Raw genomic sequence first — 19,409 nt, forward strand, 5'->3', positions numbered from 1 at the left:
GAGAAAAGAGAGAACCCTGGGGGTGTGGGAAGGTGGGCAAATCTGTCCTGGCCTTGAGGCCCTTCATTCGTCACTGTGTGCCATGAGGGCACTTTGCCCACACTGAGCACCAAGGGGGCTGCTGCACTTGCCGGCCTGGTGGCACTTCCATTCCAGTGGGGCAGACAGGAGATTGACAAGTAGACGAACAGTCACATCACATAATTGCGGGTGGAGACGTGTGCGAGGCAGAGAAGCGAAGCGGGAGAATGGGAGCTGGGGCCGGGGGAGAGCAGCGCCTCATCCGTAGATAGGATCGGGCGGCCTCTCTGGGGAGGTGACTTCTGAGCAGAGCAGACATCTGAACATGGGGTGAGAGCCAGGCATGGAGATATCTGGGGGAGAATGGGTCCAGGAAGAGGGGCCTGCGAGAAGGTGATGGGAGATGCAGGTGGCGAGACAGCCAGGGGCCGACTTTGTCACCGTGCTGTGACAGCATTGTCATGGCTGCCTTTTTACAGATGAAGAAACAGAGGGTCCAAGAGGTTACAAGGCTTGACTAGACTACCCAGCAAACTAAAACCAGGCTGTCTGACTCTAAGAGGCATTACTCCCCGCTGTCTTCTGTCATAGGACACATGCAGATCCATGTCCCATAATATAAGCCCTGGGCCAGCTGTGGGTCGAAAGCCAGAGGCTCTGATTTAAGGACGTTTATGCAGTGCAGTGTGGTGGCATGGTCTGTGACAACCCCCGAGTATCTGGGACAGCATACAACAATCGAACATATTAACACAGCATGACACAATTAAATATATTCATATTTCTTCAGCAAAACGGACAATTATTCACGCTTAGAGGGCTAAATAAAGAACTATGAATAGCCTCAGTTCAGATGAGGTTTCACCACCAAATCTGGGTCACATTTTCATGCAAAATCAGTTACCAAAATAAACAACAAACAACTTTCAGTTTTAGAGCCTTTAGGATTTCCACTGAAAGCACTGGGGAGAGCACAGTGTTATCACTTCTGAAAAATGACAGCTCTGTGAAGACAGGCAGTAGAAGCCCACTGGAAACAAGGTCACCCCCAGTCACCTCTTGGCATGGCCCAGACCTTAGGATTTGCACCCAAGGGGACGGAGCGCCTGGAGTGCAAACTTCCTCCTCGGCAAAGAGCAAAGGAGCCAACAGCAGCTCCAGAGCAGCTGGCAACACGCAGGAGAAAGGTGATGCAGAAGCCCAGGTCCATGGCCACGTGAGAAGAGGCGATGGAAATGTCCAGCTTTATCAAATAAGCCACCAGCATGAAAATGTTCGTTTCTGCTCTTATTGTGCTCTTGATGGACAAGGCTGGGTTTGAAAACGTGGCCAGAGGCAAAGAAGTTAAAGACGGGAGAAAACAGAAAAGAATCTTTATTTAAATTTAAAAAAAAAAATCACCCTAGTGCCTGATCTTGGTCCTCCTTCCCCCACCCCCACCAAAACCTGGGCTCCTCCGCCATGCTCCGCCTTGGCCCTTCTCTCATCTGCTCAGCCTCTGGGAAGGGCCGGAACCGGAACGAGGCTGAGGGTGTTGGGTAAAGGAGCCAGGCGTGGAGACGGCATTTGTTCCTCTGCCACTCAGTCTGGGGAAGAGGCACTGACTATCATCCCCACCCAAGTTCAGGTTGAAATTCAGTCTACAGCCTCCACTGCTGCCCTAATTAGCTTTAAGATTCACTGAGAATTAAATGGCAGCAGAGGTCAGAAAGAAATGGTACAACCCCAAGTTTTCCTTGGGAAGTTGGGAAAATAGCCATTCACTCATTCATTCATGCTACAAATATTTACTGATCCCTACTATGTGCCAGGGGGTCAGGATACATCAGTGAACAAATCAGTGAAAGTCCTTGTCCTCACTGGAGAGAGGAATCAGGTTTAGATTCAAACTATCACTATGTACAAAGGTGATGTGTGCCCTGGAGGCGGGGGATTAGCACAGAGTAAGGGAGGCCAGGTGCCTGGGGAAGGAATCGAGGTTTTGAACAAGGCGCCAGATTGAGCCATCCCGACAGTCTGAGGGAGAGTGTTCCTGGCAGAGGGCACGGCCAGGTCAAAGGCTGGAGGAGGGACTGTGCCTGGCAAGTTCTAAGCACAGCAAGGAGGCCGGTGAGGCTGGTGCTGAGTGAGTGTGTGGGCAGGGGTTTTGGGAATGGGGCACAGATTCACTCAGGGGCTAGTCGCTTAGGACTTTGTCTTTTACTGAATCAGAAAAGGGAGCCTTGGGAGGGTTTTGAGAAAAGGGTTGGTTAGAAGAATCACTCTGGTGTCTCCAAGGCCTGGAGATCAAGACTTGGGGAACCAAAGTGAGCTTTTTGCTTCTAAGTGACGGGGACCAGTGTGACCCCAGGATTTTAAGAAAAAAAAGTATGGTTTGGAGAAGAGCTGGAAGCCTGGAAGGCCCATGAGGAGACTGCTGGCAGTTGTGGCCTGCGGCAGCCGGATGCTAACAGTGCGATGGGAACAGGGTATGAAACCCAAGAAGTCTTTCCAGTGTGATCCGGACTGAGTACAGTGGGTCAGTAAAAGGCAGGCAGCAAGGACGAGCCATAAACTTTGCGATCTGGGGCTCTGGACTGTGGTGTATATTCATAAAGTTCCAGAAATTAATCAATGGACAGGAACACTTTTCAGATGACCCACCCTCCGACCTTGTGCCAAATGTCAAGTCCAGGTCTTACACAGACGTCAGTGTTAAGGGCTCAGGCTGAGTTCATTCTGCCTGTGTTTGAATTCTGGCTCTCGCAGATGAAACATCGTGGGTTTTTTGTTTGTTGAGGTGTTTTTCTTTTTAGAAAATTTTTTATAATTGCTAGAACATATATATAGCATAAAAGTTGCCATTTAAGCCATTTTCAAGCATACGGTCCAGTGGCATTAACTACATTCACGAAGCTATGAATATTGTACTTTTAAACTTCAATAAGCCTCAGTTTTCTCAAACTGTTATTTCTCAAACTGTTATTCTCAAAGAATAACGATAAAACCTATCTTTGAGGGCACTGCAAGGATTAAACAGGATAATCCCAGTGAAACAGCACAGTGCCCAGCACGTAACTGACACTCGGCAAACATTAGGTACTTTACACTTTACTGCTTGTCTGCTCCTCGGCGTCCTCCCCAGTCTCACTGGCCCTCATGGTGTCCTCACCACGTCTTTCCGATGAATGGGTCCCCCACTGCTCCCTCCACAGTGCCACCAGATACATCCTCCTAAGGGGTAAATCAGGTCCAGTCCAGTCTCAGGCTCAAAGCTCCTCAGAGTTCATCATCATCACGAGTGAGCAGTGGTCTCTAACTCAGCCACAATCACCTGAAAGGCATGTGAACCACGGATGCTCGGTCTCACCCCCCGACTCTCTGACTCAGCAGATCCGGGGTACACCTGAGAATCTGCATTTCAAACAAGTTCCCAGGTGATGCCCCAGTGGCCCCACTTTGGGAACCACTGACTTGGGGGATAAGGTATGCAGAAATCTAACCACGTCCACCACTCCGCCACCGCCACCCCTGCCCCGTCTGCGTCCGCGTCACCTCATGCTGACCTGCAGCGATACCTCCTCATAGGTCTCTCTCCTTGCGTCCTTTCTTCCCTAGTTTATTCCCGACACAGCAGCAAAAGCAATTCTTCTAAAATAGAAATCAGATCATGTTTTCCTCTGCTTCGAATCCTCCGGGGGTGTCCCATCTCATGTAGAATAAAACTCACAGGCCTTACCATGTCCCCCAAGGCCCTATGATCCAGCCCTCTGCGCCTCTGCGGCCCTCCTCTCCTTACCCCTGCATGCACCCTAGGGACTTTGCAGACGCTGTTCCCTCCTAAGGAAGAAATTTATCCCAAATACGCACCTGGCCTTCTCTCCTCATTCAGATCTCTCCTCAAATGCCGTCTTAACCTCAAAGAACAATGCCTTCCTTTCTCTCTAGCTCATTAACTTGCTTCACATATCTTTATAAGTGGTGCTGTTATCTGAAATTATCTTGTTCATTTGTTTAGTTGATTATTGTCTATCCCTTCCCCACCATTAGAATGTAAGACCATAATGGCAAGCACTGGGTATTGATCGACATATACATCATCAGTGCCCAGTGATAAGAGAACACATAGGAGATGCTCAGTAAATATTTGTTGAATGAATAAAGGACATCCTAACTTCTCAGTGTGGCACACAGTCTCTCCATGGTCTGACCTCTGTCCACTTCAATGGCCAGATTTCGTTTCCCTCAGAGAAAACTGCAACCCTATTCAATACCTGAGGCTTAAAGGAGGTGACCCGATCGTTGACACCTCCAAGCCTTTGCACTGGCTGTGCTGTTTGTCTGGAATGCCTTTTCCTACCTCGTCTGTCTGGGGTCGACTTCATGTTTCCGGTTCAGCTGAAGCATCACCTCCTGATAAAGCCTTCCTAGGCTCCCACGGGCCTCACTGCCCCTCGCACCTTTGCCTGGTACCTCCCCGACTCCGGGCCCTACACTTATCGCACTTAGGTACCTGTCTATCTGTGTCCTCCTCAGGCCACCCAAGGGCAAGGCCAGCATCCCCTTCACCTGCAGGAGCCGGCACAGAACCTGGTCCCTAAGATACACCTAGGGAGTGTGGGTTGAATAGAAGAAGCAATCAGCCGAGACCAGCTAAATCTCCTGAGTTCTATTTTTTTTAATAGTGCTCTTAAAATTACAATAGTAAGTAGTACATGCTAAATATTTCTTGTGAAAATAAGAGCGTATACAGGGAAAAGTAAAATTCCTAACGTCCAGGACTCCCTCTCAGGCAGCGTGGGGGACCCCGCCAGCTTCCTGGCACCCACCCGGTGCCACACACAGGTGGGAGGGCAGCACCACCGGGGGAGGAGGTGGAGGCTGACTCCACGGATCCAGGGTCGACCCCTCCCCTCCACGAGGAACGGTGACCTTCTCTGCCTTCCTCTCCTGCCTCCGTCGAGAAAACCTGCGTAGACGGTGCTTTCTTGTCCGTCTTTCTTTCTCAACATGGGCAGCTCTGAACTGATAAGTACTGTGAAGTTGCCCAAGCTGGAATTTCCCAGAGAAGCTGGTAACATTAGTATCAGTAAAATGAATTGAATGGTCAGCCTTTTGAGCTTTTCTTCCCTGTTTGTGGCCTTATCGGAAACTGCAAAAACAAACAGATTCTTTCTCACGCTGGACCTTCACCATGGCCGTGGTGTTCCTCTCCTGCAGAAATCAAATGCAATAACCGAAGCTCCTTCAAGCCTGGCCCACACAGCCCACCTCCAGGCAAGTCTGCCCTGGTGCACATCGGTGAATCAGTCCAGTTGCAATTCAAAAGTTGGCGTCTCACAGAATTTTACTATGGAAAAAAGATGCCCTGGTTGGCAGACACAAGTCTCTGGTTTGCTAGAGAACTATAATTTTAATTGTAAATCTTGATTTTTAAAGACAATTTTTTCACTCCTAAAAGAGAACAAGGAGATAACAAGATGCTGGAGAGGTGGGCAAAGACCAGGATTAAGGTGAAGATGGTGATGGTGGTGGTGATGCTGGAGATGATGATCTTTAAAAAGGCAAGAAAGATAACGTCAGGCCTAGTGCTTCTTTTGGACCTACAAGTATGAAATTAAAGCTGTGGGCACAAGGGGTTTAGCTAAATATGATGCAAACCAATCTGATACCTAACCAAATTTATGGCTCCCTCCAGTGGTTGGATGAATTTCTACACTGGACACTTCACCAGTCTCCTGCTTTTGCTGCAAGCCAGCCAGGAATTGAAATCTGGTCATTGGCTTTCCAGAGTCTACCATGTGTCAATGGAATATGACAAGGCACCGGGGATATCAGAGTATTGCTACATACAACATAGACGCATCTCACAAAAACTAATGTTGAAAGAAACTAAATACACATAGAAAAATACTTGCTGTAGGTTTACTTATGTGAAGTTCACGGACAGGCAAAAGTAAAGTATGGTTAGCATAGCAGTAACCTTTTGGGGAGGGGCATTAAGTAGGCTTCTGGGGTACTGAGAATATCCTGTTTCTTAATTTGAGGGCTCGTTAGCTGGGAGTTTTCATTTTATAACAATTCATCCAACTATATAGTGATGGTTTTCTTAATGTATGTAATACTTCAATGAAGACTTTTAAGACTCTAATAGTTTAATAGGCAACGATAAATATTTTTCAAATGGTGGTGGTTTAGAATGGTTTAGATTGTCTAATCTGGCATATTTTCAAGTTGGCTGAGCAGTCTGGTTGATGACTAGAGTCCTGAAGAGTTGAGAACAGCTACACGTGGACTAGCCAAGGTGCTGCAGATACGAACAAACGGGAGTTGGAACAGGAGTCAAAAGACTGCGTGGATGGCAAGTGGCAGGTGAACGGCGTGTGGCTGTCGGTCGGTCTGACCACTCCTGCGCTTGCAAATGTGGGTCACTGCCACAAGGACCCTTATCTAACACGCAGGAAGCCTTTTCAATAGGCCCTGCATGGGTGTCTGCCAAGGCAGGTGTCTGCTGCCCATATCCATCCATTTATTCAGCTCCTATTCGTTTATAAATTCATCTGATGTACTGTTTCTCAAACTGGGTCCCCAAAGGTTCACTGATGGAAGATTCTTGGGGGTCCATGAATAACTTAAGTTTGAGAAATTCTGAACAAGAGGCCCAAATTTTTGTTCCAAAAATCAATGAGATATAAAGACACGTAAGACAGAGTCCCTTGAAAATCATGCCACGATATAATGTCGATTAAAAGAGCAGGTTACAAAATAATATGTATTGTATAGTCTCAACGTTGCTAAAATATTTACATGTACATGAAAAGAAAAGAGAAGATGGATACACCAAGAAGAAAAAACAGCTTGCCACCACGGCCCTGAGGACATTCTCCTGGGGTTTGAACCTAGGTTCCTTAGGAGGCCCTCAGTCCTTGGTGACAGCATAATCTCCCATTCTAAGAACAAGCTGGAAAACTTCAGCTTGATCAGGCCCCCACCCAAAACTAAACGAAAGCCCTCTTGGTCATGAGTCTAAAGACGAACCCAGGAATGGCTGCTACGTCATTTTCAGGGCCCACTGTGAAATGGAAACCTGGGGTCCCTTGTCAAGAATTTCAAGACTGTGACAGCAGAGAGACTGAATATACAAACAGTCAGTGGCCAAACTACATATAAAAATAGAACTCTGACCCACAGCCTGTAGCAATAGGCTAAGGAAACCAATTCCTTATCTACGATAACCAGCGCAGGAAAGCCAGCCCGCTTTACATAAACTGTTCTGGTGGGAAGCCAGGCTGCCATCTCTAGTGACAATCCAAACAATTATCCTTGTAACAACTGGCCCCAATGGCCAGGACTTCATCAATAACAGCCTCCCTAATTTTCCTGCTTCCAAATTAGGACCAACTAGAGTGCCCCTAAGCAATCACACAGGATGCCCGCTTCCCGCCTCCAGGGGCCGGGCCACAGGCTCCACTCAGAACACCTGAGCCCGCCCGGCCTCCACTATAAAGTGTTCCCACTCCTCTGCCTGCCTCCGAGACTCTGCCTCTCTTGCTCGAGCAAGCTCAGAACAAACAGCCTTTGCTTATTCTCATTTGCTTGCCCTCCGTTTTCCAGAGCCCTAAACCAAGCCTGGGCCCTTCAGAGCACAGGCCACGTCGAACCCACATCGTGAAGCCGACCCTAACACAAACAGCACAAACAAGCGAACTGCTGCCCTCTGCAGGGGTTTCCAACCGCCCTGCAACCGGCAAGCCCAGAAGCCCTCAGGAACCCAGTCTCCTGATGCGAACCCTCGCACGTGGTCTCCCTCTCTGGGACGTCCTTCTGGGGCAATGCGCCTGGCAGCGTACCGCCTGGTGACCCAGCGTCAGCCGGGAAGCCCGTGTTGTGCCTGGGCTTCCTGCCTTGAGACATCCCACAGGGCTCCCTCAGAAAGTGGCATGGCCCAGCAGTGGGAGCAGCTCCCTCCTGTGTGGGGTGGCCTAGTTCTGCAGACCTGGCCTCCAGGGTTGGGAGCCTTCACCGCTGGCCGGCTTGGGTCTACTTAGACTTCTCAGGCACCAGGGAGCGCTATGGGTTCCCAAATAGGACTCAGAGTGCCCAGACTCCATCCACTTCAAGCCCAGGACTTCCAGTAGGGTCCAGATCCTCAGTGAGGATTTACGACCAGGCACCTGGAGGGGGTGGAGGGGGTGGAGGGGGTGTAGAACCTGCCCTCAAGGTGTTACAACTCCAGGAGGGACATGCATGTCATCCTTAAGTAAAGGGAGATGGTTGACCTCAGGTGTGCAGTGTATGACGAACTTGGGCCTTACCCCTCACTAGCTGTGTGACCTAGGGCAAGTTACCTAACCTCTCTGGGCCTGTCCTCCTTGGTACAAAAGAGATTAATGAAGCTTCCTTTCTCCTGGGTGATAGGGTGGGAAAGCTGAGCAAGCAAATACCAATTACGGTGAGAACTCTCTCAGGACAGAGGTGACAGCCAGCCTCAGGCCAAGGTGGTGGGACTTAGAGAAGTTTTGAAAAAGCATTTGAATTCGACTCTGGGACAGATGGAGGAAACGCAAGGGACAACAATTTTTTAGTGTTCTAAATTAGGTGGACGCATTTCTTACACTTCTCCCCGAGCAGTACCGCTCCTGTTGGCTTCAACCCATAAAACACTGTCTTTGTTTTCTTTTCCACTGATTTTGTGTTTCATCTTCTCAACTACCTTCTGGCAGCAAACTGTCATTTGTCCCTTCAGCTTCTGAAAATTGGCTGGATCAGGGGGTAAGAGTCACATGCCCGCTGCCCAGGACAAGAACGGTTGTAAATTAGCATACATTTAATTAAACATAAACAGGCCATTACGCAAATTTTAGAACTAAGGGGAGTGAAAAGTACTGGTCAGAAACCTGAGAGGTCTAAGGCTCATGTTTTAAATGACTTTCTCAGCCAATTTACAAATTTGTTCCTTCAACTTCCATTTCTCATATAGAAACTACATTATTACATTTCCTGCTCGATCCTAAGACTGTCTCACCCCATAAAGCCCCTTTTACATGTTGGATGAGTAAATAGGATAATTGGCATGTGATGCTCTGAGCCATTTTGTGTAAAAACACAAGACCTGTTATTTTCTCGACACTGCATTAGCACAGTTCCAATTAATGGGCCAAATGTGTTTTTCATCTGTATTTCAGAGTCACAGCCTTTCTTGCAGGGTTTACAACTGAGCCTTGTTTTTAACAGTTTCTCTACTGCAAACTGCAAATTTGCCCTCTGCTTGGCCCACGTATTCATTCTGAAGATCATGTCTCTCTGCCTCTTCCCAAGCTCACTGGTTTCCATTTTCTGTGGGAACTTTTACCCACCGGAAATCTGCAGAATAAAATGCAAGATAATCTTGATGAATTGCAAAGTGGGACAGAGAACATCCATGGCACAAATAACAGTGGGCAGCTTTCTGGGGAGAGCATGGCTATGCTTCTCCAACCTTAACACACATGAGAACCTCTCCGGAAGGCAAACAGGAAACATGTAACTGGCTGTGGGCAGTGCTGTCCCGGATGAAACGACATTAATCTAAGGGGTCAGATTTGGGGGTTCTGGTCCCAGCTCCACCACATGCCACTCCCATCTGCAGGGAAAAAAAGGCATTGCTACCTCGCACGGCCTTGCTCACAGAGCTGACAGCAACTGTGAATGAAGGAGCTCTGTGAAGAATAAAGCTCGTCACAAGTCTAACCCTTGTCACCAGTCAGTCAGTGCCACACAGACATTCCAGTGGGCATGCCACTGCAGGAAGACTGCTCAGGGAGCACGGCTGTGGGCAAGGCAGCTGGGGGTGGGGAGTGTAGTGGAATGACACAGACCCCAGCAAGAAAGGCAGCACACGTGAGGGTTAAAGCAAGGGTTCTGCACCAGACTGCCTGGCTTTGCATCCCTATCCCACTCCTGCTGCCCCTGGAATTCCCATGGACAAGTTAGAAAAATGGCCCTGTGCCTCAGTTTCTTCCTGTGATGTAGGGATGATGCTAATAATTGCATTTATCTTGCAGGACTGTGGTGAGGTTTACATGAGTTACCCATAGCATGTGCATGGAGTGGTGCTTGGCTCTTATTTCTCAGTGGTTGTTAGCAATGGTCATCTGGCCAGATGTTTTGCATCCTGGCCCGACCGCCTACCAGTTATATGACTGGGACACACTGAACCTCTCTGAACTTTTGTTCTTTTCTGTAAAATGGGAAGAGCAATTCCTTCTTTGCGGAGTTCAGAAAGTTATAATGTCTATGAAGCACCTTGCAGTCTCTCCCAGCTGTTCCTCTCTCATGACAGACTTCTGCATAGAATCTTGAAAAGCCAAATGTAGACAAGTGGGGGAGGTGACAGCAGACACAGAGAGACCTTTGATCACAAGCAGCCTCAGGTCAGGCCTGGCCCCAGAATGTCTGTGGGCCCAACCGCTGGGGGTTTTTGTGTACAGTTTGGCACATCCAGAGGTTCCCAGGTCCTGCTGGTCTAAGTCCTCCTGGGTCTGCTAAGTGGCGAGCTGAAGCCCTGTGCCATCTCCTAGGGGCCTGGGAATGGCCTTTTCCCCCAAACAGCCACAGCCCCTGGAATAGGCAGTCACCCCTGGCCCCAGGAATGATTGAGACAAACCCGGGAGAGGCTCGGCACCATGGACCACCCTGCCCCAGAGCTTGAGGCCCCCAACTGCAGCATCGCACGCGGGGCAATGCTGACGGTTCTGTTCGTGCTCCTCCAGCACTGAGCTGGCCTTTGAGAGGGGTTCGCTCATTCCCTCTCTCCTAAGCAGTGGTGTTAGTTGGGCCACACACAACTGTTTCCACAATCAGCAGTGCAAGAACACAATTAGCTGGACAGCAAGCATAAACACTTCTCACAGGCAGCAGGGAAAGCTGCTGAGTCGTTTTAAAATCATATCAGAACTGGCCTCCACCTCCATACAGCCTTTAACCGACCTCCCAGAATAAGTTCTAACCAATGGCTGATACACAAATTAAAACACTGCCCATGCTTGCGTGTTGACTATTTTTATTCTGCTCTGTGTCCTCTGCAATCACAGGCCTCTGTTCAAGTTCCTCTCAGGCAGTTAGCATGGGTTGTAGGGGCACAGCTCTGCCTCAGCCCACCTAGGTTAGAATCCCAGCCCCACTACTTACTAAGTGACCTTTAGTAACTTACTGACCCTTCTGGCTTGTCAATGTCCTGGGAGCCTTGGAAGTACATGCAGCTTTTTCTTTATTCTCTTGTCCAGTCGCTGCTGTCATCTTATCGGTGGCCACTCCTCAGTCATGGTGACCCCAGCACCCAAACGCACTGTTATTTTCTCCACCATTACTGCTGTCATTTTTTTTGGCGATTCTAACAGCCACACAGATGAGTCATCCAGAAAACCCTGGCCACTCAGTTCTTGGCCTGCTTAGCCCTAGTGCTTTTCTTTCCCCAATAGCAGCCACCGCTGCCATGGTTACACCTGTCAACACTTCATCTCTGTAATTATTCGCTGCAAAAGACCCTCTCTGGCCATCACCTCACCCTGTCTCTCCATTCCTGGTTCCAAAATTCCACAATTCTCCTCCTCCTGATCCATTGACCCTGTCACTGTTTTACCACCTTTTCCAACCCGCTTGGCCTGCCTTGTTGTAAGGATTTGACAATAACCCAATCCAGATTAACCTAACACTCCACCTAGTCCACCCCACACCTGGGCAGCCTGAGAAGACAATCCCATTAACTGGACTCACTTTAAGTTTATATCACAAATCTCGAGAGGGCCCCCAATGCTAACACTTCCTTTCTGAGGTGACCATTTCACACCTCTCATCTCCCCCTCTTTGCTGAGATCTTAGTGCCTATTTCATGGGAGTAAGTGTTGTACTACCACCACTGGCCAGCACGTCCCCAGACCCAACCGTTAGGATGGAAGAAACATCCTGCTCCAGCCGAAGGCTGACTCTTTCGTCACTGGGTCTCAGCCCTTTCTGCCTTCTCAAGGACGTCACTCATATACGTTCCCCTGTCTCTGTAGATTGGTCAATTTCTCCCTGCTAGTGGATCACTCCTGTGGATATATAAATATGCCTTCACAGCACCAATCTCTTTTTTAAAAACCCTGATGCTTATGTCCTCCCCCACCGCCACCACTCACAGCAAAACTCTTCGAGTGCTGCCCACATTTGGGGTGCCACTTCCTCCTCTCACATCTGCTCCACAGCCACCCAGGAAGCTCCTGCCACAGCGCGCTCTTCTGAAAGTTCCCGTTGGTGTCGCTGCGGACTTTCTTAAAACTAAAAATCATCTACTTAATGCATCATTTCTATCTTAAATTCACAAAAATGAAGGCCTTAAACATTATGTGGAGGCTGAGAACCGCGAATTCTGATTTGAAAATCAAGGTCTACGGTCGCCAATATTTGGCTGGAGGTGAGCTTGCAGATCTACAATCGTTATTTTCAGTGGGCCTGGACCAATGATGGCAGGTCCTCTACAGAAAAATGTAATGAGTGTCAAATAACCAATTTGCAAAATTTGGAATATAACCCATTAGTATCCCAAATTCAATACACTGCAATGTTAAAATTTCAGAATAATTCATCATTTATATTTCAAGCCAATGTCCAGCTCATTGTGTATTTGGCAATCCAGTCATCAAATATTTATTGAGCACCTACTATGTGCAGGCACTATACTAGGCACTTGGGTACAGAAAGGTAAGCAAAATGGACATATGTTACCGGGTTTCTAATCTAATTTAGACGATAAACCAATAAGCACAAAATTAACATATAACTACAACCTGTGACAACTGATATGAAGGACAAGGTTGAAAGAGACTCCTAAAATGACAGTAGGCTTTTCTAAGAAAGAGATGTTTCAGTGAGAAGTGAAGAATAAGTGGGCATTAACCTTGTGAGGGGGAAAGGACATTCCTGGCAAAAAGCATGTCCCAAAGCTCTGGAGTAGAAAAAGACCCTTCAGGAAATGGAAGGAAAGCCGATGAGCAAGGGGGTCAGAGCCTGAGGCGACCGTGGGCGAGACGGCTACGCAGAGCCCGCGGAGCCCTGCGCGACGGGCCAGGAGACCGAGGCTATGCGATCGCCACTGAGCCAGTTTGTCAGATTTAACAGCCGATTCTCCTCCAGTCCTTCTCCACTTCCAGGCAGCGTGTGGGATGGCCGACTGCTCCCTGACTGGGCTTCCGTCGACCCACGCACCTGGCCCTTCTCCGGCCACCCAGCCCCCTCTTTCCAAGTCTCCTTTGCTGGCCCCTCCTCCAGCAGGAGAAAAGGGCTCTCACAGCTGGCGGGGCCTACAACCAGGTCTCAACCTCCTCACTACCCATACTCGAGCAGATCTTGACTTTGCATCCCAAGAGAGCAAACCATATCATATATTTTTTTTTATCCTTCGCACCTTTTCCTGCAACAATCTGGCAGAACGAATTTCAGTGGTGGAAAAGAAAAAAGGAAGTAACATGTTATCAATGTTAGAAAGTTCTGCAGCCTCACTTAAAAGGTTGACACTCATTAGTGTTGTTTACAGCAGCCACCTAATTGGGCTCCTAAATACTCAGTTCTACTATCTGAACAGTGGAAAAAATACAACTTAAAATAACAATAATATTAACTCTCCAACAGGAATCAGAACTACAGAAATCAGCAAAATAGTCCCTAGCGTTTCCAGTCTGGCCGGAGGCACACGAGCATCCTGGGAGGCGGACGGCAGGGAGCACAGAAGTACGAACTTGCCTCCTTGTTTTAACATTTAAAACAACGCCACTTAAGATAACGTCACTACAAGTGTCATTTAGTTGTGTAGTAGGACAGATTTATCATCCCTACAGCACACACACACAGTGCATTACACACCTGGGTGTATTGTGAGGTCAGTCTGACCACATGCACGTGATGAAAGGTGACATTTATGAGCTGAAATGGCCTATTTACTAACCCACATGGCCCATACGGCCCCAACTCAGCATCCGCCACTCAGCCGATCGTGACCTTAAAAGTGGTATGTGGCCTTGAGGGATTCATTTCTACATGTCACAATGCATACAAAACTGGGCTACAATCTGCCCATTTATACAGATTTTACATAAATGCAAGCATCTTGCATGTGAAATTAACCACCAGTTAGGGTCATTTTTAAAGAAAAAAATACATCAATTTTCAATGCATCTAAAGGAGCAGCTTTTAACTTCTTCACAAATAAAAATGATAAACATCTAATTACTAAAAAATAGCATCCATAGAAAATAATGGATCTTAGTGGGCACAAGATCAAGTGAGCACGTCAGGCTCCACATACACATTCTGATGAGTGGGCTCAGGTGGCACCCACAAATCTGCATTTTTAATCACTGGCCCAGTGCTGTGGCGACGTGCGCTTCACAGGAAATCTTATTCTAGTTCACTCAGGAAGTGAAAAACATCGATTACCTACCATATTAACAATTCATTTCTTAGAACCTTTTAATAATTGATAATTTCTGAACCTAATATTTCTCATAAGAGTCCAAATACTATTTTCTTCTCTAATATACTCCTTGCTCTCACATTATATGGTTTTTGCAAACCTGACTTAGTGGAATCCTAAGTACTGTCTCCCTCTGCTCAATAAGAACTAAAACGATATGCTGGACAATCAAATGTAGCTTCTAACAATGCAAACAGTCTATAGCTAATAGTCACAACTTCAAGAGGTGCCAGAGAAACTGGCCCCTGATGAAATCATGCAAGCCATGATTCCAGTATAGCATCCTCCAGAAATAAGTCCATGTCTGCCTGCTGACTTCCCTGAGAATGGGAAAATATTTAGATTAACATGGATATATACAGACTCCCTCTGTTATGGCATTATAAACTCAAGGCTATCCCATAATACTTTCTTCACATTTATATTTAAATGCTCTGACTAAAGAAGATAGAATGTTTTAGCATTTTGCTGAGTGTAAATTTTTATTTTGGAAGAAAATCAAGAACAAAATGAGAAAAACTAGGAAGCCAGAGAATCAGAAAGACTATTATTGTCATAGTCTTATTAAGTCTGGCAAAAAAAAAAAAAAGGCTATTTAAATTTCTAAAACATCACAATTTATCCTGGAAAAGAGCAGTACAAAATATTATAATAAGAAATGCTAATCTTTATCAGGTGTCTCACATACGCCAACCACAAGGCCCTACAAATACCCCTCCGTTTATTCCTCAAACTCTGAGACAGGTACTCACTCATCCCCAATGTATGAAGGTCAGGGCCCAGACCCATCAACTGGGGAGCTCCACTGCCCAGGGTCCTCCATAATCCCACTCTTCACTTTTTTGTTTGCTAAATTAGAAACGCAAACCCAGCATCTGCTAAGATGATTAAATATAGTCTAGGATACTCGAATTGGTTCTAACTATTAAAAGCAAAGTTTTTAACAGTATAGAAATTATAGCATATATCTAAGAATGCAATGATAAAATTATTTGCTCTATACTTATTAAAACTTAAAAAGAGATTCAAGTAAGTTTAAACCTTTTTACTTTGATATAATATAAATCCAGTTCCTAAATATTTGATATATCATATACATTAAAAGCATTAGTAAAAAAACTATCCTCTTATAATAGGACTGATTCACATTACTAACTTAACTCAATGTTAAGGGAAAGCTAGGTACATCGATAGAACTATTTCTGATCCCTGGTTCAGGAAAAAGGCAGAGACTGAAGTCTTAGCTATGATTTACCCCTATGCTGGAAGCACAGACAGCAAATGTGCACATATCAATAAATCTTTATAAATTTAATGAAGTCACATAGAACATATTACTGTCTAATAAAGAACTGGTTGATTATTGTGAAATCATAATTCATTCCAAGAACAAGCTATAATTATCTGTCCCCCAAATCAATCAAAGTTACTTAAATGTTACATGGTAAATTTGTGCAATTCATTCATTCTAAAATACTCCACATACCTACAACTTATAATTTCTCCATGTCATCTAACAGCTCACATTTCTCACTCACTAAAGCTAATTTAAGACATTTTGCCCTATGCCATGAACACTGACCAACCAGCAATAAACATTTATGTAAATTACATATTAATTGTGTTTTAAGGCCTGTTATGTGCAAGGCTACAGGCTAGCACAGTCTGTCTCCTGCAGATCATAGCTCTAAACTCCAATTTTCTTTTCAGAACCAATAAAGATAAGACCAACTGAGGCACCTGGAGTATATAAAAAATGATAAACCTAAAATCCAAGTGTAACAGCTACCTATCAATGAAACGGACAAATGACAGCACTCCTGCATTTACCCACTTACCTGGTTATAGTATATCTTCCTGCCCAAAGGTACTCAAAGCTTTAAAATTGATTCTTTCATTTATCAGTGAACTGGTATTAGAATTCATATATAATGGAAACTCTTTAAAAGCCACATGAGAATACCAGTCCACTTTAGGAATGAGCATTAGGAAATCAAGAGTGGCCTGTCTGCACTAATGCTGAATTATGTTTAGTTGATCCCATTTCTCATGTTCCCAAGGAGTCAACCACACAGACAGCCACCATATATCCTTCAGCAATTCTAAGCAGAGGAAAAAGACACTTCTAAATACTGCTGACTCAAAAATTCATAGCTCAAATACAGCACAAGAAAAGATAATCAAGTAGGTGTCAAGCAATGTTTTTGCTATTTAGATCATTAACACAGTATCCATCTTTGGTTATGTAGCAATATAGAAATTCAATAGAATTTGAGAACAATTCTGAAAGCCTTCTGGACAGACCTAAAGTAAACTAGAAGGGGAACATGGAAAAATAGGAACAAATGTCTACATTTAAAATGAATGACTATTTCGATGTAATTTCTTGCTAATATAGGAATGATTCCTGATACCTTTTGCCAGAAAAGACCGAACCTTTTCTTCACATTCAATTTGTTTTTTTAAAACACTAGTTCTGCACATAGTAATAAAAAGAAATTTCAGCAAAAAGAAAGTCTATCAAAATAACTAAGAGAATATGAAACAGAGTAAGAAAAAATAAAATTTACTATTTATTTCTTTGTTATACAAAGAAAATTAAAAGTGGTTCAAGACATCTTAGCCCATCTCCTATGTCTTTTCTGACATAATGAGAACATATGAAACAATGGCAAGCTAGATTACGAGTCTAACTCAGGGTCAAGTTTTTCCACCTTAATGACTATCTCTGGAGCTAAAGCAGCACCAGCTGGTTGGTTCTCCGCCTCTGACTCGGACAACACCTCTTCCTTTATTTTTACAGGCTTATTACTGCCCTCCTCCTCTTCATCTGAAGACTCGTCCAGCTCCCATTCATCATCTATGTCCATTTCAAATACTCTCACATGACGGAGATTTGAGCTTAACTAAAGAAAAGACAAATAAAAGATTTTTAAATTAATGGCTTAACTTATATATCATAAATAAGGATTAGAAATCAGAAGTTAGAATAAAGAACGGTTTTATAGAAAAATTATTTTCCCATCAATTTACAACAAAATCACTACACTCGGCTTTCATTTTGCATGAAAGGCTCTCCACATACAACAGTAACAATATCATACTTAAAATCGAGAACTGTTAATAAAGGCTTAGTAACCTTTCTCGGAACAAGAGAATTAAATAGGTAGGGTGACTAACAAGCTCATAACCAATAAAAGCGACATATCACAAAATGTTTGCACTGAAAGGACCTTGTAGATCCAAAGTCACTTCCCTGTTACTCTTAATCCGTAAACAATTTGTAAATACTTACCACACAGGACACTTTTCGAAAGCCATTCCCAGCAACATACTGTGCTTTCATACTTTCCAGTAATCTCCAATGCTTCTCGAAATGCATGGTACGTGTGGGAATAGCAGCACACTGCTCATCCAGCCTAGAGAGGGTAAAACAACCCACAAGTGTAAAGGGGATCGCTTCCCTGGTTTACCAGGGGTGGTATCAGGGTCAACCATGGGTTTGATTCCAACAATATTCCCATTTCCGTTATAATTCTACCGGCCATGGTATAAAAAAGCTGGATATTGTATTCTACAAAAATACTGCAATTCCGAATAGGCAGAATATCATCTTAATAAGGTTTTTGATTCCCTTTCAAGGAAAACAAATGGACACATTTTTAAATTCAAAAAAAAATTTGCTTACTTAAATCTCAGTCAACTAAAGCCATCTCTTGGAAATGGCCATGTACCCTCCACATGGCTACTAAGGTCCTAATTCTGGAAGGAAAACACTAAAGGCAATTAAAATAATTAATTCTACGATAAACTGGGGTTAATGCTACTCCTGAAAAAAATTAACGTAATTCGCACTCCTTCCTCCAAATAATTCCCAACTCTGTTCTAGCAAATAATTCTTGATTTACTAGTAAAGCAAAGGGACCAAAGAGCTATTGAAGACAGCATTATTTTAATGAAAAAATGAGTATTTCTGCTGCTGACTTTATGATTATCCCTATTAATCATTATTTAGCATACCTAAAGAACTAGAATATACAATATACATTAAAAAACATTTATCTGTGATGGCAGAATGTCGATCTTACTAATGAGTTAGTTACCTTGTCGAGTAAGTCCCAGTGAACTGATAATCTGCAGAATCTTCACAGTTATATACTAAAGACAATGGCAGCTGGACCAATAGTCTATCTCTTCCTTCACGTCCTACAGTGTCTTTAAGAACTACCGTTACAGTTTCATCATCATAAAACTGTGCATCTAAGCAACTGTAGGTGCTAGAATAGAAATGTTTTGTTATATCAAAGATGACTGTTATTGAGAAAACATTGTAAGCATAACATTATACTTGTTACCAAGTAGAAAACTTTATAATAAAAAATCAAGTGACATTCTACTCAATAACATTTAAAATATATCCTTAGTTTGCACTAAAATCAGTTACCTGTTGTACTGACTATTCACAAATATCACTAAGCCCTAAGAATAGGTTATCATAAAAAAAAGAGAAATCTGTGAGGCTGGTTCAGTTTCAGAACACTCATGACATCAAGTCAGGCCTTAAAGCCCATGGAGATTCCATGTATATGTATTTTGAGTTAACCAGACTGAAAAGTAAAAATAAGATTTACATATGAAGACATAACAGCTTCAAAGACCTTATCATAAAATACTCTTAAGCAAAGAAAAAGAGTGAGAAAAAGATGAGCCTGTGGTTAGTCAGTTCTTTTCTCTGCAAAGCCTCAGAGCTGACTTCGGTACTGTTTCCCTTTTCTACCCTAAGACAATCCCACCACACTAAGAATAATACCACCTGACATTTCTGTTGGTCGTACCAAGAACCTCAGTCATCTGCCTCTGAAACCACATTCCTTTCTTTTTAACAGACAGGGAGCTCGGAAGTATTAATAATAGAAGATCG

At 44.6% G+C, this 19,409-nt stretch overlaps 1 protein-coding gene across 2 annotated transcripts in view; it reads right to left on the reverse strand.

The window, feature by feature from the left end:
- Positions 1 to 17,038: 17,038 nt before the first annotated feature.
- The window catches only part of ANAPC4 (anaphase promoting complex subunit 4), a 32,855-nt gene continuing 30,484 nt past the window's right edge, over positions 17,039 to 19,409 (reverse strand). For both annotated transcript variants that reach the window (XM_006919070.2, XM_025051749.1), the window contains exons 26-28: positions 18,592 to 18,765; positions 17,784 to 17,907; positions 17,039 to 17,394 (exon numbers count right to left, since the gene is read on the reverse strand). In XM_006919070.2, coding sequence (XP_006919132.2) covers positions 17,170 to 17,394; positions 17,784 to 17,907; positions 18,592 to 18,765 — 523 coding nt within the window. In that variant the 3' untranslated portion in view covers positions 17,039 to 17,169. The remainder of the gene's footprint in view (positions 17,395 to 17,783; positions 17,908 to 18,591; positions 18,766 to 19,409) is intronic.

The sequence above is a fragment of the Pteropus alecto genome, unplaced genomic scaffold (genome assembly GCF_000325575.1).
Source record: "Pteropus alecto unplaced genomic scaffold, ASM32557v1 scaffold5, whole genome shotgun sequence".
Lineage (NCBI taxonomy): Eukaryota > Metazoa > Chordata > Mammalia > Chiroptera > Pteropodidae > Pteropus > Pteropus alecto.